Genomic DNA, 25,188 nt, shown 5'->3' on the forward strand with positions numbered 1-25,188 from the left:
AGCCTGTTCCATGACCTATCCTTTATGAATCCATGCTAGCTCTTTCTGATCAGCTGAAAATGTTCTTATAATTCAGTAACTCATCCTGAATTATAGGCTCCAGTATTTCCCTGACACAGATGTTAGGCTAACTGTTTAAAATTCTTTAGTTTCCGTCTCTCACTTTTCTTAAAAATCATGAGCAACTTTCCAATATAAAGGAACTGTTCAAGGTCATCTGACAAAGCCATCTGTAGTTTCCATCTCTGAAAGCCAGCAGCCTTACACCAGTCATACTGCAGTCACTGTGACAACACTGCACTGGAGCACAAGGAGTACTCTTCTACATCTACATATTTGTCCTAAGCTATCATTTTACATAATATTATTGTCTTACCTGGGGCTCTTTGATTATGTTCCTTTTGACACCTCCTATCAAGTCTTCGCAGTGACAAATACAGTGCTCATATTATCCATGACCTATTTCCATGCTTATTGCTTTTACAGAATGTTGAGAGGACATGCTCCTAGCAGTGGCCCAGTGCAATGTGGTGAGAAAAACATCCTTTATGAATTCAGAAAAAAAACAAAATACTGTGGATGCTGGAAATCTGAAACAAAAACAGAAATTGCTGGAAAAACTCAGCAGGTCGAACAGCATCTGTGGAGAGAAAAAAAAACACAGTTAATGCTTCGAGTCCATATGACTCTAGCTCTGAAGAAGAGTCATACAGACTCAAAACATTAACTCTGTTTTATTTCTCTCCACAGATGCTGTTAGGCCTGTTGAGATTTCCAGCATTTTCTGATTTTGTTTCATCCTTTATTAATTGTCTGCTGAGCCTTTGCAGAAACTGTTATGCCTTTCATAGATGGATTACTGAACTTTTCATCAGTAATACTGGTGAAATGGCAGGTGAAGTGGCAGGTCTTATTCTTTCTTGCCTTGTAGAGTCGCTTGATTGGCAACACATCCACAAACATTCACTCCATCTACCACCGACGCACAGTAGCAGCAGTGTGTACCATCAGAACCCAATTTAAAAGGTTGCATATGCTGTCATTCCATAATGTTATGTGCTATTTGTGTAGCTCTTTGGATGAATCTCAAGCAGCATGGTACAGCAATGGTAAATGTGTAAAGAATAAATATCAAAGAGTGACACCATGGGCAGGATTTTCTGTCCAGAGCATGAAACAGGGGTTGGTACTGTTTGCAGTACGCGAACCTGCCCCTGGGATTTTCATCTCTTTAATAGGCTTGGAGATAGGCTCCCTGCCAAATTCAGAGTAGCTGGCAGGTTTTTGAAGCTGGAGGGCCAATCTGAGGCCTTTCAGTTTAAGAGGAGCGGCAGGATGTAGAAGAAGGTAAGTAACTGAGAGAGTACTTCAAAATGGAGATGCCCTCTCAACAACCTTTGTAAAACTTTAAATTAAAAAAAAACAGATACAGCAGCCAGCCCATCATTGTTGGGGCGGTGACAGATCAGGGTCGGGGAGGCAGGGGTGACTGGGTGGAATCCCTCTACATGGCAGCCTTTGGTTGCAACCCCACACAAGCAGGAAGGGAGGGCCTGTAGAGTTGTCTGGAGATCTGGCACCCCAACCTGCCGCTGGGTGCCTGCCATCACATCGGAAAACTGGAGGCCGACTGGAAAACAGGGGGCGGGTGGCCCTGTCGGCCCAAACCTGCTTTGGTAAAAGTGGCCAGCACTATGGGGAGAATTTTCTCCCTGTCGGGGGAGTTGTGCAGGGACAGGCGCGGACCCGATCGATGCCCCCGATCGGGTACGCACCGCCATTTACGTGGGCAACCCAATTAAGGCCCGCCCAGCGTGACGCGCACCCAGAAGCGCTGTGTGCTCTCTGTGCGGGCGGGGGGGAGGGGGTGGTGGGGTTCCCTGAGTCAAAGAGCGCAGAAATCCCTGCCTCAAGGAAATAAGTTTAAAGTGTAAAAAGCTTAATAAAATGGCAAAAAATTTTTCATGACATGTCCCCTCATGTGAAACTGTCACATGAGCTAGGACATGTGCATTAATTTTATTGAAATTTTTTGTGAAAATTTAAATCATTCATGTAACCTCATCCCGCCCGTGGATGAGGTTCCACGAAAAGTGCAAAGGCCACCTGGGCTCTTCGCCTGCCTGCCAACCTTAAGGTTGGACCAGCAGCTCCATTAATTATTTGAATTGAAAGTTAAATGGCCTTAATGTGCGCCCACTGAACTGAAAATCTAAATGACGTACGGTGACGTTGGGACGCACGCCCAACGTCCCCCTATGTCATTTTAAGCCTCAGTGAGCCGAAAATTCTCCCCTATGCTATGAAGAGGGTCAGGAAACCGGCACACTGTCTGGTGCTAGTGTTCTTGTGCCCAGCTCACCTCCATTCCCTTCCTTGACAGTACCTGAAAATTCAGCCCTGTGAGTTGTCAAATCAAAGCTTGTGTTGGTTTAAAATGTCATTGCCGTCCCTAGATTATGTTCTCTTTCCAGTCATCCATTGTTTTATATATTCTGCATCTTCCAAGATAACCTTCCTTTTGTGTTTCAGAGTTTGTTAACTTAATAGATCGTTTTGATCTGTGGAAGGAAGTATTTATATTCTGTGCAAAATGGTCATAATCTCCACCTGAATGTGCAAAGTCTTTTATTTTCTCAATTTTGTTTGGTTTTTTTCATTCATGGGATGTGAGTATCACTTATTAGCCACCTCTAATTACCCTTGAGAAGGTAATGGTAAGCCACCTTCTTGAACTGCTGCAGTCCATGTGGCATGGGTACTCCCTTAGAGGCTGTTTCAACTTGGAGGCAGTTGAATCTGGGGTTCCAGATTTAAACCTGGCAACAATGAAGGAATGACAATATATTGTCAAGCTGGTGTGTGACTCGGAGGGGAAATTTCAGGTGGTGCTTTTCCCATGCACCAGCTGCACTCTTTGTTCTAGGTGGTAGAGGTCACGAATTTGGAAGGATTTGTATAAGCTGGGTAGAGGTAGCATTTTTTTCTACACAAGATGCTGATAAGTTTACATTCATGGGTTTGAACTGGCTAGATTTCATCCAATTTCTGGCAGTCATTCAGGGCAGATACATTTGTTACTGTGCAGTATTAGTTGAGTCCCTGATAGGGTACTGAGCAATCTTCCTATTCAGCCACTAAAACATCAAAATTGAATTTTGGAATCAGAGGATCTGAAGTTTTAAACCCGTGATTGCAAAGTTCCCATTCTCACAAAGGCTACCCAAATGCTCGCCCTGACTGCTCTGTAAATCAGCTGTATGTGAAATAAAGATTTAAACTAGAGACACAAAGTCAAATCAAAGATTGTTAAACTTCCAAGTCATTTACATACTTGAGTTCTTGTGATGATTCAGCTCTGATGTGAGGTGTTTCCACTGATTGTTCAAACACTGCACCTTCTGGACCTGTGAAAGAAACATAAGAGAAATCATAATTCAAGGACCAAACAACCATATATGTTATGACAAAATATTAACTTAAGATTGAAATAGTTATGTGCGCACTCATTTAAATCAAACTACCTGAACTGTATTATGCAAGTTGTTGCATCACATATGAATCTCCAAGACTTTGTTTTTGCTATATTTCATAATAAGATTCTTGGGGCTGGATTTTCAAAAGGGTCGGGGTCTGGATCAGATGCGAGCAGGCGCACTGGTCCCTGTGCCGGTGCACTGACACAATCCTGCACTGAGCTATTTTGAATGAGGGCAGCTCAAGGTTGGATCAGCTGCCTGCCAGGAAGCGGCAGGTAGCCAATTGAGGCCAACTATTTTCAATTAAAGGCCCTATGAAGGTGACGTTCCCATGCAGACTGGAATTTCAAGTCGGCAATGTAAGCAGTTGATGTTGCCCTGGACCACATCCCCGCGGTTAATGACCAAGCACCTGTGGCTCTTTGAAACATAAAAATAAACTTCCTGGCACTTGTCCCTCATTGTCTCCATGTTCACTTCGACAGCTCCCATCTTGACCAGTGGGGCTGCTGATTATTGAGTGTTGGAGGGCCTCCCATTGGCCTTCCATTCTGCGAGCCTGCCCAGCATCCCTGATTAGATGGCAAGCCTGCTCCATGGTCTTTAATTGTGTGAAGTTTTGAAAATTCACATGGGTATTCCTAAAGCATACTGTGCAGGATCAGGACTGGAATTAGCTCCCAGATCCAGTTCACGGTTCCTGGTTGAAAATACAGACCTTGGCTAACCTGTGGTTTTTATTATTACCAAAGGATCCAAATTGAACCAAGGTATTTTTTAAAAATGTTGACAAAATTGCAAAACTTCAGTTCTCAAAAAGTGTCTACACAAATCATTCAAACCTGAAACTATGAAATTGAGTGTTAAGCAAGCTGGTTGTGAAAACGTAATTAGGCGGACAGTGCTGGTCAGTAACTGAAAATAAATAAGACCATAAGACCGTAAGACATAGGAGCAGAAATTAGGCCATTAAAGTGATATGATAGCATTGCATGCATAGAAAGTAATCAAAACCTCTTCGTAAGTGACAGAAATTTTCCTCAGCATGCTGCCCAATTATCTTTCTCCAGTTTGAAGTATGCAATTATTTTTGTTGTCCTTCAAACAACTAAGTGAAGAACATGGGTTTGAGAGCCACAGTTAAGTGTTGACGTTAGCAGCTGTCTTGGAATGATTGGCAGCAAATGGCTGGGGATAAGGGCTAGATTTTAACTATTGGATGACTAGCTGGTGGATTGTACTGGCCAGCCACCTGATGGCGCAGCTAGTGGAGCTATGTTGAAGGCCTGGTCCCATTGCCATATGGCTGGAGGGCTGCAAGCACCCCACTTTTTATTATTACTCTTTCACAGGATGTGGGTGTCACTGGCTAGGTCAGCATTTATTGCCCATGCTGTTGCAGCTCACCAGCTCCAGATTCACGTAACATCGAGCCCAAAAACTGCATAGCTGGATATTTCTTCAATAACTTTTACATTAGCCCTTTTAAAACAAGAGACAGCAGGGGAATCTAGTAGCAATCTTAACTTGCCAAAATTAGCATTATTGGGTGTGGTTGCAACCTCAAAATGGGCTCAATAAACATTACTGCTCCGGTAATGCTGACACTCTGGCTGCTGGTCTTTTTACAAGGGCTTACTGGTGAGCAGGAGAAATGTCTGTCTGTTTCTGCTCACAGGTGTTAATTAACATTCAAATCATAGTTCTATGACATACATAGGTCTGCTGTCAAAAAGCTAAAATGCACCTTTACTGTGGCAATAATAACATACGAACAAAGAGCAAGAGTAAGCCATTAAGCTCCTCGAGCCTGCTCCACCATTTAATCAGACCATGGCTGATCAGATAGTAACTTGAAATCTGCAACCCACCTACCGCCGATAACCTATCACCCGTTTGCTTACCAAGAATCTATCAATTTCTGCCTTAAAAATATTCAAAGTCTCTGCTTCCACCACCTTTTCAGGAAGAGTTCCAAAGACTCACGATCCTCTGAGTGAAAAATATTTTGCCTCATCTCTGTTTTAAATGGGTGACCCCGTATTTTTAAACAGTGACCCCTAGTTCTAGATTTTTCCACGAGAGGAAACATCCCCTCCACATCCACCCTGTCAAGACCCCTTAGGATCTTAAATGTTTCAAGCAAGTCACCCACCAAACTCTCTGAGGTGTTCCCCTGGCATTGGTGTTGGGACCTGCCATTTGCAGTCCCTTCAGTGAACCATTTCTCCAAACCAGCAAACTCACAGTAAACTTTCAACAATGGCCATGATCCTAATTTAACTGCTGGGATTGCTGAATTTCTTATTGAGCACTGAAAATTTACTTAAAGTCCTATTAACTGAGACTATAAAATTAGAAGTATATACAATCAGTAAAAAATGAAGTCATGTATTGCAACTTAATGACACTACAATAAAATAGGTAATTCATCAGCATGCACAAATTATTTTTTGTTCCTACTCAGAAACAGAGAAACCCTGATTCCATTTATATTATCAGTTGTTAGTTCTAAATGAAAATACACAAGATCATCAAATAAATTCCTTCATAGATAACAGCTGCAGATACTAATATTTTCTTAATCAGACATTCATACAACAGTAATTACTTCACACTCTTATTTCAGAACAAAGCATGCTGAAATCTAGACAACATATCCTTGATAATTTTAAGTTTTGTGTTTTTGATTTTAAAGTATATTTTTGATGTTTAATTTTAATGTTAACAAAACTAATGGGGACAAGGCAGGGGAGTGGCACTATGTGAATTGCTGTTGCAAAGAGCCGGCATGAACACAATGGGATAAATGACGTCCTTCTGTGCTGTAACCACTCAATGATAATATAATTCTAATTTTTTTGCAATTATAGGCCAGTCATACAGGAATTGTACAAGCTGCTTGTCCATTAAAAACAACAGGACTAAAAAAATGACAAATCACCACAGAGTGGATTCATGTATATTGGGCTTGAAAGAGTTCATTAGTGAGGGTCTACAAGGGCCCTTAGAGTTCCAAAAAATTATCTGTAACATGTGTGCACATTTATGGTCTGAGGCATATGGAGGCCCTCTTGCAGCAGGTGGTAACATGCATACTGTGAATGTCCAGTGGAAATAGAGGAGATCATGCTGTCAATCCGCATGCAACACTGATTTAACACCAACACCACCATTTAGCACTCAATGATCTAGCCGACACTCTCTGTTAAACTCACACAGCTGAACACACATTGAGAACAAGAAGAACCCCCTTATTAGTGCTATTTAAAAGGACCATCAACTACTTACAGGTTAGTTTAAGGGTTGATTTCTTCTCACTGTTCTATAATTCTACACATTTTTGGAGTGATGTGTTAAATACTTGTTGGATCCTATTCGCACGCTTGTTGTAAGGGGTGGTCAATTTGGCATTAATGATAAAAGGTACTCAGCAGCATGTGCTCACACTTCAAACTCTATCTCTATACGACTCCCACTGCTAACTACTAACTACAGACTACTAACTACAGAGGTAGCCCATGCTACTCTGCTTTTGGATACTAAGATCATGTGATCTTCCATTATAACATTCTGCTTAAAAGTATATTACACATCAGATTACCACATCCCTCCCCCTTTACTCAGAAATACATTTTATATTTACAATTACAATCTTCTCAAAATAGCAAAATATTTACACTGATAAGTAATTTACAAATTCAGTCTTTCTGGGGGTTTCTCTATGTGTGTAGAGCGTTTCAGCTCCACAACGTCAGATGTCTTGTCAGGAACCTCCTTTTCCAGAGTTGCCTGAACATCAGGTGCTTCGGTGGGCTTCTGCAGATCTGTGTCTTCCACTCTTGAAGAAACAACAGTTACATCTGACACATCTGTTCTAGATTGAGTTCTCTCAACAGGAAATGTTGACTCGGTCGTGAACACTGGTGGAATAATTTCTTGGTGATTTGTTTCTCTCTTCCTTAGATGATCCACATGTCTCCATACGACTCGGCCTTCCACCTCCACGTGGTAAGATAGAGGTCTAGTCACTGCACTTATTTTACCCGGTAACAACTTTGGTCCTTCTCCAAAGTTCTTCACACATATCGTCTCTCCCACAGTAAATTTCCACTCACGACTATGCCAGTCATGTGCGGTTTTCAGGCTTCCCTGACTCTTTTCCACCTTCCCCCCTAAATTTAGCATTATTAAGCTCAATCTCGTCCTGAGACGATGTTTCATCAATAATACTGCAGGTATGACACCTCTTGTTGTGTGAGGGGTGGTCCTATAATGGAAAAGAAAGCTTAGTAGCTTGGTAGTTAAGGAATCTCCAGTTAATTTCTTCATGCCAGCCTTGAATTTTTGAACTGGCCTTTCAGCCAGTCCATTTGAGGAAGGGTGGGACGGTGAAATTTCTACATGAGTGAAATCGTTCAGGCTGATAAACCGCTGAAACTCAGCACTCATAAATGCCGTGCCATTATCAGAAACTACTACTTCTGGTAGTCCATTAATGGCAAAACTTTGACATAACTTCTCAATTGTAGCAGAAGTCGTTGGTGATTTCACCTCATGTATATCCATCCATTTTGAGTGGGCATCAACAATGAGCAGCAACATTGTTCCCATGAAAGTTACAATAGTCAATGTGTAACCCCACCCATGGTCTTCCTGGCCATTCCCAAGGGTGTAATGGAGCTGTTGGAGGCAACTTTGCAGTTGCTGACATTGCACACAATTCTTCACTAAACTCTCTATTTCATCATCCATCCCAGGCCACCATAGGTAGCTATGTGCTATGGTCTTCATTCAGGATATTCCTGGATGTGCGCTGTGCAGTTCAATTAGCAATGGCTCTCTACCCTTTGGAAGTACTATCACTCATGCTCCCCACAATAAGATACTGTTGTGGTCTCTTTGACAAACGGACCACAGGAGTCTCAGGTACAGGTCACGATCGTTTATTTGAGCAATTGCAAGGGGAGAACCATCTCAATGCAGCTTGAGATATAACTCTGCTAAATTACAAATGTTCAACATATTTATACGTTATTGGTCACGTACAAGAACAGTTTCCAGATTCCAATCTCGTCAACATATAGGTTTACATTAAACAGACATCTCTGGTAACAGGTACATGCATCATATGTCCCTATTTTTCACCCAGGCAGAGACCTTCCCTCCTACCTAAACTAGGACCATCTGTTCTTCCCCTATCTGTTGAAGAGCACACTTAATCTTAGTTTTTATTGCTAATGCTCTGACTGCAGTCCAGCTCCCAAGGCCTTTCTGTTGTTTGCAAGCCCTAAGGCTGTGCAAGGTTCATCTGGTAACCTTTAACTGCAATGTGCCCTGGTTGCCTGGAGATTTTAAGTAATTCATTCCTTTTCAATAAATTCTCCCTTACCATAAATTCTTACTTACTTTCTTCCCCCTAACAATACCATCCTGGCTAGCTATTTCATGTCTTCTGTTAACGTACGGTTTCATTTCGTCAGATATATGCTCTTGTGACCAACCATGAAGTACTTGTCCTCATACTTGTGATAGGACTGGGTCCCTATTTGTTCAGTTTCTGATCTGTCGAGCACATACTGGTGATGAATCTAAGAAATGTAACAACAAAATAAGTCCTTGTGGAACCGGGACTTCCACATCCTTTTCTTGTATAGACAAATGACTAAGTGCATCAGCATTTGCAATTTGATTACCAGGACTATGTATGAAAGTATACTTATATGCTGCCAGGAATAAAGCCCATCATTGTATTCTTGCTGAGGCTATGGATGGTATAGCCCTGTCTTCTCTGAACAATCCTAGTAATGGCTTGTGGTCTGAAACGATAGTAAAATGGCGGCCATGTACGTACTGATGAAATTTCTTAACACCAAAGATGATTGACAGGCCTTCTTTTTCTATCTGCGTGTAACCCTTTTCCACTTTGGTGAGTGTTTTTCATACATAACCATTGGCTGTTCCGTGCCATCATCCATCTGATGGGAGAGCACTGCTCCCACTCCATAGGAGTATGCATCACAAGTCAACACTAATTCTTTCCTCTGGTCATAATGTACTAATAGGTTGGACAAGTGACCTTCTTGAAAGCTTCTTTCTGGGGCGCCTCCAAGAATGTTGGTTCTTTTTAAGTAGATAATGTAGGGGTGCTAATTCTGTAGACAAATTTGGTAAGAACCATCCATAGTAATTGATCACCCCTAGGACTGATTTGAGCTCTGAGGTGTTCTTTGGTGCAGGTGCCTCTCTTATGGGTCTCACTTTCTCCTCAACTGGGTGGAGGCCCTGTGAATCTACCCGGTGACCCAAATAGATTACCTCCCTTGCTTGGGACATTCACTTTTCTTTTTTTATAAAAAATCCAGCCTGCAAGAAACATTTTAAGGCTTCTTCTAAGTTTGCCATGTGCTCTTTTTCAGTAAACTCTATCACCAAAACATCATCTCAAGAGACTACAACCTAGGGCAGTCCCTGCAGTAAACTTTCCATTGTTCTCTGGAAGATGGCACAAGCTGAGGAGATGTTCAAAGGCAATTGAGTGTACTGGTATAACCCTTTGTGGGTATTAATTGTGATGAATTCCCAATAGGCATTATCTAGCTCTCATTGTTGATAAGCATGACTCATTTCCAACTTCATGTAGGTGGTTCCACCTGCCAGCTTGACATACAAGTCTTCAATTTTTGGTATGGGGTGCCTGTCTAGCTTAGCTACTTTATTAACCGTCAATTTGTAGTCTCCACAAATATGGATGCTCTGGTCAGGTTTAAGGATGGGGACCAAAGGCGCTGCCCATTCTGAGAACTGCACAGGTTGTTTTTCTAGTCTGTCCAATTCGGTGTCGACCTTTTCTCTCAATGCATGAGGTACTGGTCTGGCCTTCATGAATCAGAGAGTGGCCTCTGGATCCACATGAATTTTTGCCTGCAGCCCCTGGATCTTCCCAAGTTCGTCCTTGAATACTGTGGTGTACTTTTGTAGTAGCTCCAGTAACCCACTTGGTTACTCTCAATTGGAAAATTTCAGCCCATTCCAACTTGATCTCTTTTAGCCAGTTTTGACCAAAGAGGCTTGGCCCTTCGCCTGCTACTATCATCGAGGGTAGCTTTACCGATTTGCTCCCATAATTAACAGTTACACTAATTATCCCTTTGACTTGGATGTTTTCACTTGTGTATGTTTTTAATTGGGAAATAGTTTCTTCCAAATTTAATTGATGTTCCCCATTACTCAGATATTTGAAGATATGTTCCCCAGTTAGTGAAGTGGAAGCTCCTGTGTCCACTTCCATTCGAACAGGTCTACCATTCGCTTTCACTGTTACATAGATTGGTGCTGTTCTTCCAACCTTCAAGTTATACAGCAAATAAATATCTGAATCTGTTGCCTCAAGCTCTTCTACATTGTAGATCTCATTGTTTTTTCTTTTGTTTGAAAGTCTGCTGGATTCTTTCCTTACACTGTCTCATAATGTGACCGTTTTTATGACAATAAAAACGTTCCATTTTTTTAAAGTGCCAATTGTTAAAAGATTGTTTATTTCCACCTCTATTGATATTACTCCTTGTTTTCGCTGCCAAGTCATTTTTTCTCATTTTCCAGCTAGTGGGGGCTGTTTCCTGCTTCTCAGTAGAGTATTATATTTTTACTCCCTTTTTAGCTAGGGCCTGATGTGGAGGACGGTGCCATTTGGCCTGTATGGCTTTCGAATCTCTAACTGCCAGTGCAATCTCTAGCATTCTTCTTAAAATCCAGATTAGTTTTGGATAACAATCGCTTCTAAATCATGTCCTCATTCAAACCGCACACTAAACTATCTCTAAGCATATCCTTTAAGGATGTACCAAACTCACTGTGCTCTGTTAATTGCTTCAAGCTTGCCACATAGCCTGCAACTGTCTCCCCCAAGGCTCTAATTCTTGAATTAAACTTGAGCCTTAGTATCATTACTGATGGCTTTTGTTGGTAATGGCCCTTCACCAGGTCCATTAATTCATCAAAATTTCTCGAGTCTGGGGCACTGGGTGCCATAAAACTTCGAATCAAGCCATAAGTCTTATTCCCACATGTACTTAAGTGGATCACCCACCTCTTCTTTTCCCTCAAAATCTCATTTGCTTGGAAAAAGAACGCTCAATATAGTGGGACCAATCGTCTGTTGCTAGATGGAAAGGATCAATTCTTCCAAATTGCAGCATGCTATGAGGGAGTTACTTTGACGATTTGAGCGGAACTTCTACTTACAATTGCTGTGAGAATATAGTGCAGATTTTGTTTCTCTTGCTTGCTTCTGTTTAACTTTTTAAATCCTCATTGCCAGTTTGTTGAATCCTTGTCGCCAGCTTGTTGGATCCTAGTCACCAGTTTGTTGGATCCTGTTCACTCGCTTGTTGGTATTAATGATAGAGTTGAGTAGCAGACACTTCATAGGTAGAAACTCTGTGTTTATTTACAAAGGTACTCAGCAGCAACTAAACATGTGCTTACACTTCAAACTCTATCTCTATATGACTCCCACTGCTAACTACTGACTACGGGCTACAAGCTACAGACGTAGCCCGTGCTACTCTGCTATTGAATACTAAGATCATGTGATCTTTCATTATATCATTCTTCTTAAAGGTATATTACACATCAGATTACCACAATACTTATGGAAGTTTTGTTGACTTCTGCTCAAAACAGATTCTCCCAGAATTAGGTACATCAGAAGGCATTCCTATTGCAAATCCTGATTAGGCAGATTGCACAGAGATCATGCAGAGCAGGGGAAGCTGCTGGAAGAGAGAGGAGGAGGAAGTAGTGAAGGGCTCTCAGCAGGGAGCTATACCCATCCAGGGTGTTTGGGGAATAATTCTCCTACCTGAAGATCAGCAAGGACATTTACCCTTGGCTAAGGAGGTCCTCACTGAAATGGGTGACTGCTGCAGCCACAACTCCACAGCAGCAAACTTTTATGTGTCTGGCCCCTTCCTTGTTGGAGTTAGAGATGTTAAAAACATCTTGCAGTTTGCCATCAATAATTGCACAAGGGAGTTCACTGAAGCTCTGTATTCAAAGAGAGGTAACTTTGTTTCGTTCTCCTTTGCCAGAAACAACTGGACAGATGGAGCATAAGCATTAGCTCAGATTCCCTATGGTGCAGGATGCCACTGACTGCACACACATTGTTTTGTGGATGTTGCATGCCAACTCTGCACTATTCTGGGACTGAAATGAATTCTGCTCTTTCAATATCCAATTGGTGTGTGACCAAAGGCAGCAGTTCATGCAGATCAATACCTGGTTCCTAGCAGCCAGTCATGATGCCTTCATTCTGCAGCAGTCCACTGTGCTAGCTGCATTTCAATCAAAGCAACAAACCAAAAGGTGGCTACCAATGACAAAGACTATCTACTGACCACATGGCTGATGATTCCAATGTGGAACCCAAACACATGTACACAGCATGCATACAATGAAAACCACAGGAGATGTCATAGAACAGACCATTGGCACGCCGAAATAATGATTCCATTCTGGAGGAGATCTGCAGTAATCAGATGAGCAATCCTCATGAACCATGGTGGTATGCTGCATGCTGTACAACGTTTCCATTATCACTAAAAGCTATGCCACAGGTTAGCAAGGCCATATAAAAGCAAACCAAACACTAGGCTTTAGTTCTAGAGGGATAGAATTGAAAAGTAAGGAAGTTACGCTGAACCTGTATTGAACCTTGGTTAGATCACACCTAAGAGTACTGCATGTAGTTCTGGCTGCCATATTATAAAAAGGATATAGAGGCACAGGAGAAGGTGCAGAGAAGATTTACCAGCAGATGACACCAGAAATGCATGGGTATACATATCAGGAAAGGGCTGGCAAGCTGGTTCACTTTTCCCCTGAAAAAACAAGACTGAGAAGTGACCTAATAGAGATCCTTAAAATGATGAAAGTTTTTGATAGAGTCGATACAGAGAGAAGGTTTCCCTTTGTAAGGAAGGGAATAACTAGAAGGCATCTTTTAAGACACTCACCAAGAGATCCAATAGAGAATTCAGAACAAACTTCTTTACACAGAGTGGTGAGAATGTGGAACATGCTGACACAGGGAGTGTTTTTGAAGCAAATGGTATAGATGCACTTAAGGGGAAAGCTATACAAGCATTTGAGGGAGAAGGGAATAGAGGGTTACAATAATAGATTTAGAGGAGGAAAGATGAGTGGAGGCTTCAGTGGAGGATAAATGCCGGAATGGACTGATTGGGCCAAATGGCCTATTTCTGGGCCATCTATCTCATGTATTCTGATGTAAGGCCTTGCCATCAGCTATCAGGTAAGAAGCTGAAAAGCAACAGGAGGAAGAGGAATTAGAAGAGGAGGACATAAAAGAGGAGGTGACTGAAGAGGAGGAAGAGGAAGGCAAGAACTTAGACAGCTCACTTCTGCCCAAGCCATTACTTCCCCTTTTCACTGCCAATCACATTGTCTTCTTGGCCACAATGCAAAAATAAAAGCCAAAACAAACGAAACCAAATTTATAAATGGAATTATGCCATTTTGTAAATCTAATCTAATCACCCTGTGCATTCCCTTGCTACAGAGATGGGCAAACCTTTTGGCTGGATGGCCACATCTAGGTATGGAAATTGTCTGGCAGGGTGGCCATAAATGCTCAAGAAATTAACAATTCTAATGACAATACATTTTGATACAAATAAACATAAAACCTCTTATGATAATTATACTATCATAAAGATGTGTTACATACAATAATAAAACCAAATGTGCCAAACTTGGTTTAAAGTGAACAATGCAGTTGGTCACCCCACTTTATAATGGCATCAAATTCTGGTGTAACTTTTTCTCTCACCATTGATACTGCTTGACCTGCTGAGTACTTCCAGCATTTTATGTTTTTATTTCAGATTTCCAGCATCTGCAGTATTTTGCTTTTGTTTTACCAATTTAAATGATGCAATATTGTGATCCGGTGTTGCAAGAACCACCAAGGTCAAAAAACAGTAAAGAAAATGTGGAGAGACCAAAAGGCTTCTCAAAGGCAGTTACTTGTGTAGAGTACAGTGATCTGTATCCTCTCTCGTTCTCTCATTCCTAGAGCTGGGACTTAATAACCTCCCAGCACATAGTTAAAAAATGCTACTAAGTGCATCTGTATTCTGTTCTGCACATGTTAGGGAACATGATCCTAATTGTCAATTATTTCAAAACACAAAACCCTATCCTAAAACCACACTTTTCATTTTTTATTACATTCATCATCCTTTTTCTAAAAATATTAACCCCAAAGGAACAGAAGATGCTTTTACAACTCTAATTTTCGGAAGTGCACAAACAACTAATCATTGAGATGCCTATCTCCATGTTAAATTGAGATTGCTTGTGGAGACCTTTCATCATACATATCTTGGGATTCACGGCAGGTTAGCAGCATTTATGCTTCAATATCTCAATCCTTTCTCCACAAGCAGAATTGTCGATCTAGTTTTTGCTTGGTCTACAAATCTGTTAACCTCTGGTTCATTTGCCAATTACCTTAAATCTGTGTCCTCTGGTTACTAACCCGTCTGCCACCAGAAACAGTTTCTCATCATTTACCTGGATCATTGAAAACACTTGCCACTGCTGAAAGAATGCAGTTCTCGGTTAGTTCGAGTTGGGGTGTCAACCCTTTCACTTACAAAGCTGTGATGGATAAGCTCACAAATACAGCCCTGACTGACAATTGTGTTGTGAGGTTAGCTTCGAATTCAGATGGGGCAAAGTGGAAAAAATGCTTCATGTCAACCACTGATGACAAATTTATATTTTTTTCAGAGTTTTTATATTTAGATCCATCTCAACTTTGTTCATGATTTTGAACACCTCAATTAAATCTACTCTTAACTTTCTCTGCTCTAAGGAAAACAACCCCAGCTTTTCCCATCTCCCCATGTAATCGAAGTTCCAGATCCCTGGTACCATTATAAATGTGCTATAGGAATTTATAAAATAAAAAGTTGACAGGACATGCACACATAGATGCAAGATTTGTTTTGACAGATTATAGAATTATAACCATTCTAGGATGTAAAGGCATTCTTCAGTGTATTACTATTCCAATTCAGACCTGAAGGTCCCAGATTCAAACTCTGGACTGCCAGCACCTTGGCACCAGATTTCAGCAAGAATCAGCACCTTCAGTGAGGGAATGAGAAAAGTGGGGAAACAAAACTATGGGCTGAATTTTCATTCTAGAGGCATGCAGCAGGAGTCAGGGAATTTACTGGCTTGGCACACCTACCTCGGGAGAAAGTGCCTGGAAAGGTGGGATTTTCTTTTAGGGGTTGGAGGCATAGGTAATGACTAGAGTCAGGGCAACTGCCCTGGTAAGAGTTTGGAGGCAGCCACAGGGATTGCTGGGTGTTGAAGCTGGTTGGTTAAAAGGCCTGCCTTGGTGCTCTGGGACTTTGTCATTATAATAACAGTAAAACAAAAAAACAGCCCTCTAGCCTTCACCCGTCATAACCCCTCACCCGCCCACCCCATGGCCGCTCATACCCTCCATGCCAATATATGCACTCCATCCACCTCTGTATAGCCTCTCATACCCGACATGACAAGTTCCGGCACTTCCATGTCCATTCATGCAGTATACACTCGGCACAGAACCAATGAACCCTATAGCAACATTGGCATGTGTGGAAAACTTTTTTTTTTAAAGTCATTCACTCATAACTTCCTACTTTCTTAAAATAGTGCTTCTACACTATAAAAGTGTCAATAATCCAGACCTTTTAAAGTATCAATAGCAGAACCTACAAGCACTTGACACTTCTTTATCTTGTGTAAATAAACATTCTGCAAGTGCCAGAATAGATCACAGAGAAAGGACTTTCAATCAAGCAATGTTTTCCCCTTGGCACTGGCTGTTTCAACAGACTAAAGGGTGTCTAGGCTGTAAATAAACAATGCATAATGAAACTTGGAGCACATGGAGGGTATGAGGGCCCATGCGCAGGGGTAGGCAGAAAGGCACAGGTTGACAAGGGGGCATGGGTAAGACTTTTTGAACTTACCTTTCTAAAGGTTCATTCTTCCAAACTATGGTTCATGAAACCTCTAAGGAGCTGTGAACCACGAGTCTTTGAAAAGCTGGTCTGACTCCCACCATAGACCCTGCCACTCTTATCCTGTAGTTGTGAAAATTGGGTGCACTGGGAAAGGGACAGGGAATCCTGGAATCGGGTCCCGCAACCAATTTTTAAAGACCAGCGGAGTCTCCCTGATTAAACGAAAATCCAGCTCAACATAAGAGTTGTCTTAAGTTTAAATTTTCTGTATGAGAAGTCTTGTAATTTGAAGTTTTGAAATAATAGTCTATTTGCAAAACCAAAAAGCAAATCAAAAATTCAGTAATCTAGTAAGTAGTTTTAAATATACCCAGTGCTAACTGGTGATCCACGCGAGCTTGCCTGCTTTAACATGCCTCCGCACTCTCCAACAAAAGCCTGCCTCAAGCCTCTGATCATTGGTTAACCCAAAATTACCTGGAATTACTTTCCTTGGCTTTGGAGTACTTCCCGTGAAGCTGTCCCGCATCTGCATTTCACTCACAGCTTCCAATGCTGATTGGCCAGACGTCAGAAGCAGTTGCGCATGCTTACTTGGCACACCATGAATTCACCAGTACATGTTGTGTGCTTTCCCTGCTACAGCCACAGGTCAGATTGGAAGCTCCAGCAATCCTGATGTGGCTCTCAGACAGTAGATTGCCCAGGTCTGCTTTCATGTCTGTCTTGTTGGACCCTTGCCTGTCCTGCTGTGCAGTGCTACCTCAGTGGCTACAGCATGGAATACTGGTGACTTTCACTTGGAACAACTGCAGATAGCCTTGGAGGACAACCTTGAGCAGCTCTGGCCCTAGGAGGCCCAATTTCAGACTGCACCATCTCGCCATAGGTTGGCTGGCTGACAGGCTAAAACAACACATCAGTGGCAGAGTGGCAAGGGTGGAAGCATAGATATTGTTATTCTAAGAAATGATAGCAGGTTTGTGTTCCACAAAGCTACTGCAATCTAGTAGTCCATTGGAGAACAGTTTGCTGGGTTGCTGTGAAACTCCTTTGAGCACTGGTATCCACAGCCATGATGCAAACAGCCTGAGCTTGCATGGTAACGAGCTGAGCTTATATGACTTCAACCTGAGCTCCCAGTGCAGCAGTCAGACTTTTGGTGGAAGCTACTTGTTGCAGCAATTGCCCTTCAAAAGCTGCATCATGTTGGCTCCACAGTTGTACAAGTGGGGTGAGCCACCACATCCATGCTGAAAAGCATGGGCTCCAAGCTGTGGGCAAAGCTCTGTGCCAAGTTGGTGCTGGTTGCTTTTTGCACCTTCAGATTGAATGCAGGTTTTCCTTTAGATTTTCCAGTACACCAAGCATTTGGATGTGTAACTCCATCAGCTTTCTTCTGTTGTCTGGCCCATTGACGTCCTCCGCACTGTCTGGCCAGGTTGCACTTCTTGCGTTTTTTCTTTATTTGTTCATGGGATGTAGGCATCGCTGGCAAGGCCAGCATTTATTGCCAATTCCTAATTGCCCTTGAGCAGGTGCTGGTGAACTGCCTTCTAGAACTGCAGTAGTTCGTGTGGTGTAGGTACACCCACAGTGCTGTTAGGGAGTTGTTCCAGGATTTTGACCCAGCGACATTGAAGGAAAAGTGATATATTTCCAAGTCAGGATGGTGAGTGGCTTGGAGGAGAACTTCAAGGTGATGGTGTTCCCATGAATATGCTGCCCTTGTCCAACTAGGTGGTAGTGGTCGTGGGTTTGGAAGTTGTTGTCTAAGGAGTCTTGGTGAATTCCTGTAGTGCATCTTGTAGATGGTACACACTGCTACTGTGCGTTGGTGGTGGAGGGAGCGAATGTTTGTGGATGGGGTGGCAATCAAGCAGGCCGCATTGTCCTGGATGGTGTCAAGCTTCTTGAGTATTGCTGGAGCTGCACTCATCCAGGCAAGTGGAGAATATACTATTGCATTCCTGACTTGTGCCTTGTAGATGGTGGACTGGCTTCAGGGAGTCAGGAGGTGAATTACTCACCGCAGGATTCCTAGCCTCTGACCTGCTCTCATAGCCACATAATTATATGGCTAGTCCAGTTCAGTTCTGGTCAATGGTAACCCCCAGGATGTTGACAGTGGGGCTTTTAGCAATGGTAATGCCATTGAATGTCAAGGGGCGGTGGTTAGATTCTCTCTTGTCGGAGATGATCATTGCCTGGCACTTGTGTGGCATGAATGTTACTTGCTACTTGTCAGCCAAGTGGCCAAGCTTGGAAATTGGCCACTTGTCGTTGAATTTGGACATAGGCTGTTTCAGTATCTGAAGAGTTGCGAATTCTGCTGAACGTTGTGCAATCATCAGTGAACTTCCCCACTTCTGACCTTATGATGGAAGGGAGGTCATTGATGAAGCAGCTGAAGATGGTTGGGCCTAGGATACTACCCTGAGGAACCCCTGCAGTGATGTCATAGAGTCATAGAGGTCTACAGCACAGCAAAAGGCCCTTTGGCCCATCGAGTCTGCGCCAGTCAAACAAGTACCTAACTATTCTAATCATGTCCTTGATGTTTTTATTCATTCATGGAATGTGGCCATCGCTGGCTGGGCCAGTATTTATTGCCCATCTGTAATTGCCCTTGAGAAGATGGTGCTGAGCTGCCTTCTTGGACCACTGCAGTGCATGTGGTGTAGCTACACCCATGGTGCTGTTAGCGAGGGAGTTCCATGATTTTGACCCAGCGACAGTGAATGAACGACAATATATTTCCAAGTCAGAATGGTGAGCAGCTTGGAGGAGAACTTCCAGGTGGTTGTGTTGCCATGTGTCTGCTGCCCTTGTCAAGGGGCAAGCCTGCATTTTGTCCAAGTCTTGCTACATTTGGACATGAACTGCTTCAATACCTGAGGAGTTGCGAATGGTGCTGAACATTGTGCAATCATCAGCAAACATCCCCACTTCTGACCTTATGATGGAAAGAAGGTCATTGATGATAGCAACTGAAGATGGTTGGGCCTAGGTCCTATCTGAAAGGGCAAAGGCACAAAGGCAAGGTTAGGTGAGGGGAGGAGGGGTAAGTAACAAGTGCTTGCTTACACCGTGTGCAATTTGTAAATCAGAAAAAGAAATGTCAGATCAGTGGAAGATGGGATGTGAGAAGGATGATTAGGTATGAGGTTACAGTTGTCCTCAATGAATTCAGGCCCATCTTTGACCACAAATTCAGCCCTTGCCACAATGGCCAGCACTCTCCTTCATGTGGTTAAAACAAGCAGGCTATCCTCTCCTCCTTCAGTTGCTGCCTTTGGTTGTGTGTTGCCTTCTCCTACAAGACATAGGAATGTGCGTCAGTGAGTGTCATGCAATGTGTTTGTTTAATGTGGTTGTCATGGTTGAATAGCTGGCAGTGTGTGCAAGCTGACATGTGGCTGTGAGGCTTGCTAAGTGTGAGGTGGTGAAGTGAAATATATGCATGAGTCCTGATTGTCAGAGATTTCTGATAGGGAATGATAGGGTGTGATGATTTGAGCAGTGGCTGAGGCCAGAGGTGTAGTTGGTAGGGTATGGGAGGGTATAACTGAAGATGTATTCACTGACCTTGACCACTCCTGTGAGGCTAAAAAAATTCTTGAGGCACTCAATTCAGGTCTTCAGGGCTAGATTCTTGGCATTGACCTCTGTGGCTATCTGTTTCCATTGCTTTTTCAGCATGTGTATGGAGGGGATTCAGGACAGCTCTCCTTGATTATACCTCTTCCACCAAGACCTCCAGTGCAGTGATGGAAAACTTTGGTGCCACTCATGAAATAAATAAATGAGAAAGCATCACAAAGATGCCGTGCTGCCCACATTACATCAAACGGGTGCAGGTTAATCAGGTATTGCAATTTCTGTGCTTGTTTTCGAGGACTTCCCATTTTAGTCATTTTATTGTTTGAAATGAACATCAAGTGAACCACACTGAAATGCTTGTTTTAGATGAGTAAGGTGACAAAAAGTAACTATGAACTGGACAGCTCAGCCAATGCTAAATCGATAGAGAAACTTATCCCTAATTGTGGCTGCTGAAAATAACAGTGCCTGGCTTTTGTTGGAGATTCACGAGAATGGATCCATAGATGTGGAACTTCAGTAACATAGATAGATTGGAGAAGTTGGGACTGTTTTCATTGGAAAAGAGAAGGTTGAGAGAATATTTGATAGAGATATTCAAAATCACGAGGGGTCTGGATAGAGTAGATAGTGAAAAGCTGTTCCACTGGTTGAAGGACTGAGAACAATAGGGCACAGACTCAAGGTTATGGGCAAAAGATGCAGTGGCGACATGAGGAGAAACTTTTTCATGCAGTGAGTGGTTAGGATCTAGAATACATTGCCTGAGAGTGTGGTGGAGGCAGGCTCAATCGAGACATTTAAAAGGGAATTGGATTAGTATCTGAAAAGAAATAACGCACAGGGTTTCAAGAAGTCAAGGAAGTGGCACGAGGTGATTTAGTCATTCAGAGAGCTAGTGCGAACTCAATGGACTGAAAGGCCTCCATCTGTGCTGTAACAATTCTGTGATTCTGTGAAATGTATGTTGAAAGAAAAATAATCATTTTGCACACATCCAAAACTATACTTTTTTAATGTTTGAATAATAAAAAGCATAATTTTTAAAAATAAATCTGTAACAGTTTAGGTAAGTTTCATCAGTTCTCAACAGAATGCAGTGTGAAGCATTTGTGTGTGTGTGCATGTGTGTGTGTGTGTATGGAAGGAACAAAGAAGGCCAAAAACTGACATTATCTGTCTCCTCCAGAGCTCCTGTTTACTGATCAAAGAATAATCTTTAATGTTGGCTGTGCAACTGAAAGAGGAAGCATAGTGAGAAATAGGCACGCAATATTATGATTCAATTTTGACTTTTGAAGCCTCAAAATCTGAATTTCATGAAGCAGAAAAACTGATATTACCAACTGTGACCCACGTAAATCTTCCAAAACAGTTAGGAACATGTCTGCTGAAGCTACACTACATTGTTAGCTATGAGCAGGAAACAATACTTGAATGTAATGTGATGAATGAAATAAATGTGTTTTAGTAAGAGAGCGAAAAAATGTTATAAACATTTTAATATTCATTCCACATCCTTGGTCACATCACCTTGCATTGGCTTCATTATGATTAATTTGTCATTTTTTCATCTAATTTCCCAGAGATCCAGATCCCTCTGCGCCTGATCAAATGGGCAAAAGTACATTTGATGACTTTTGTTCTTCCCTGTTCAGTTTTCCTTTATGTAGTATGCCCAGATAATCCAATACCGGATCCAATACCAGATTATCCAACACCAAATGGAGGAAGGGAAAATTTTTCCCTAAGATTCTGTATGACAACTGCTGAAAGATGTACTGACATACCTGGCATGAGGTTATGAACCCATATATCCAGGGTCAAGTATGTATCATGCTTGGGGTGAAAGAGGCAACCTGATCCTGTTGAAGCACCACATTTCAGTGTTATCTGGAGCCATCTCAACAACAAAGAAATTTCCCTTATCTTCACTCCAAATAGGTTAGTCATGAACTGATGAGACAATAGACAAATGTGGGTTCGAACCTTGCTAGGTAGACAGCAGGTTTCAGGAGCTCCTTTCAAGCAGTGTACCAAATAACACAATGCACCAATTGTTTGTGGTGGATCTACTGTTTGATGGGGTATGGTGGACGACCATGCTGTGGTTCGGAAGCTGGTGAAAACGTACTCCCAAATTCTAGGGCCTGAATTTCACGCTTGGTGTGGGCGCAAAGTCAGAGGATCAGGAAGTAGATGTGGAATCTGCTCCCGGGCAAGATCATATTTTCAATGCAATTTCACGCTGGGTGGCCAATTAAGACCTACCCAGCGGGAAACGTGTCTTTTCACTGGTCAGAAGGGCCAGGTGGAGGTGGGAGCCGGTCGAGCACCAGAGGCAGCTCCCTGAAGGCTGCCAGGGGATACAGAGAGAGCTGTCAAGCTCGAGGAAGAAAAATGTGTGTGGAATAGCAATGGCATCTGCATCTGCCAGGTGGGAGGGCAAGTCCAGTGGGCACTCGTTCCCCCGGTATTCGGATGAGTGTCTGGGAATTCTTGTGGAGGAGGTCAGGCGGGACATCTTGATACCCAGGGGTGGCAAGAGGAGGCCATCATACTTCACCAAGAAGGCATGGGCAGAGGTGGAAGCCCAGGTCAGCAGCCATGATGTCATGCAGCGCACTTGGATGCAGTGCCGTAAAAGGTTTAATGATCTGCTGCACTCAGCAAGGGTGAGTATCAAGTTGGCATGGATCTGTGTGGAGAAGTGTTAACAGCTGGCTGTCTCCCCCAGTGCTCAGGGGTATAAGAGACAACCGTCACTGACATCGGCACCGGCCAAGGGAGACAGCTCTGGCTGCTTGGCCTGATTGCTTTGCGGGTTGAGGGCCACAACTCAGATGTGCCCTGCAAGGTGTTCCTCAGGTGGGGTTGGCCAGACTGCAATTGCACTGCAGGTAGAGAGCGGACTAATCAATGCTCCTCTGTCTTTTCAGGAGAATAGAAGCTATAACACCATCGAGGACGGGCAGGGCCTCCCCAAACTTGATGATCTGATGAGGTACGAGATGGATGCTCTGGAGATGGAATGCCGATGCCCAGTGCAGTCCACCAGTTGTGGAGAGGCAGGAGTCTCTGATGAAGGTAAGAGTGCAGTGCATAGATGTGAGAATGTTGGAGTGTATAAACATTGTTTTGTTGTCTCATCTGAAATGGAAACCTCAAACCTGCAGTCCCCATTGTTCATTGAAAGACGATGGCACCATGATGCAGATATCCAGTGTCTCACCAGCCCGCTTAGTGTGCACAGTGACAGTGTGGTGACAGTGTCATGAATCACTGGGAATAGTGTGCTGTAATAGCAAGCCTCACTGTTCCCCAAGCCATGACAAATGTGAAAAAATTTGATCAAACCACCAAATTGCCCCAATTCGACCTAACTGTTTAATTTAGGTTATCAGAATACAAGCACCAGGTTTGTAAACTTCATATGTAAATAACTGTTTAAAGAACAAACTGTTGTTAACCAGTGGCAAAAAAAAATGAACTGCTAATTTCTCACACTATAACTTAAACTCTACCCCCTTCTTAAATCCCTATACACACACATACAAGACACAGAAGACACACAAAAACATGGATTTTAAGGGTGGAATATAACAGGTCAATAGCACCAATTGCAGAGTACATGATTCGATGGGTTGATTTTGATCAATGTCTTCCAAATTCCTTTCAGTTCCTGTTGATGACATGAGGTGGCCTTCCAGCACTTTCAGTATTTAGTTCACTGGTTGAGCACTTGCCTTTCAATGTCTCAAACAGTGATTTTCCCCTTTGCCTCTTGACAGGTGTTTTCAGAGAGACAGCAGATTATAGAATTATGAGGAGAAAAGAAAAACAGCCAGCTAATATTGTGGAATTACTGGAATCTTCCACACACAGGAAGAAAAGGTTTTAGGTCTTGTTCCTTTCAGACTAGGAGCTATTCTACTCTGCTCTCACAAAAACCTGGTCACCTGGTCAGGAGCTGGTTAAAATGCTGCTGTCAGGTCTAGGTCCTGTTGGCCTTGGTCCAGGACTACTTCCCAGCACCATCCTGTCTTTCATGGCGCACACTGTTCCAGGACTGCAACATTTTATATATTTCTTATCCTGTTCCAGTCTTTCAACTTGAAGCCATTGTAATTCTAATCTACAGTCCAACAGAAAATAAAAAGATATGTTCCTTACAACTGATACTACGGACATGTCATTTTCCTCCTCTAGAATTGCCATCCAGTAAACAATTGCAGGACCCCAAGGAGGTCACTGGAGGACCAGTGCCCGTCAGATGCATCACACCCCTCTCTTCACCAGGCACCAGCACAGATATCAACACCTCAATGGGCATTAGATCACCGGCTACAAAGTCGGTACACAGTGGTGAGGGCACAGCACACTTGCATGAGGAGTTGGTGGAGGCAGAGAATGCCCAGGGTGCTGGCAGTTGGAGGACTGCTGGAAACCAGGACCATGTTGAGTCCAAGGAAGATGACAAGCCTCTGGAATCATCTATTAGGCAGTAGATGCTGGATGTCCAGCAGGATGCATGGGAGGATCCAGCGGAGATCCATGAGGGGCAGCGTGCCATGGTCTCTGTCATGGAGGAATCCATGGGAAGCATGAGCGCTGCACTGACCCTCAGCACCGAGCGCACTACCTCCTCCATTGAGAGAGTGGCGACTCTCATGAAGAGGCAACTCCAGGAACAGAGTCAGGGGTCTCTAAGGTTGTGCTTGGACCTGCAAGACCTCACACAGGCAATGACCTCAGGAGGTCACTGCCTGCGTCAGCAGGCTCCTCTCAGGGTGCTCTGAATTGTGGCAACAGCTACTCCGCCCCTCTGCCACCTGATGAGGCCGCAATGACTGAGGAATGTCCAGCCATGGCGCTGGATACACCCGCACAGGCAGTGGCCGCACAAGCTCTGCCGACTAGAGGACAATCGCCAAGATCATCAGGGCTGACATGACACCAAAGTCAGATGCTGCCTCCAACAAGGAGGGTGTTAAGAAGCTTCAAGGCAATTTAGACAGGTTGAGTGAGTGGGCAAATACACGGCAGATGCA

General features: G+C 43.1%; 1 protein-coding gene across 1 annotated transcript in view; it reads right to left on the bottom strand.

Annotated features, from left to right (window-relative positions):
- sgcz (sarcoglycan zeta) overlaps positions 1-25,188 on the bottom strand; it is a 615,676-nt gene that overhangs the window by 66,525 nt on the left and 523,963 nt on the right. Inside the window, exon 5 of the mRNA XM_078531663.1 lies at positions 3,335-3,407. Coding sequence (XP_078387789.1) covers positions 3,335-3,407 — 73 coding nt within the window. The remainder of the gene's footprint in view (positions 1-3,334; positions 3,408-25,188) is intronic.

The sequence above is a fragment of the Cetorhinus maximus genome, chromosome 1 (genome assembly GCF_964194155.1).
Source record: "Cetorhinus maximus chromosome 1, sCetMax3.hap1.1, whole genome shotgun sequence".
Lineage (NCBI taxonomy): Eukaryota > Metazoa > Chordata > Chondrichthyes > Lamniformes > Cetorhinidae > Cetorhinus > Cetorhinus maximus.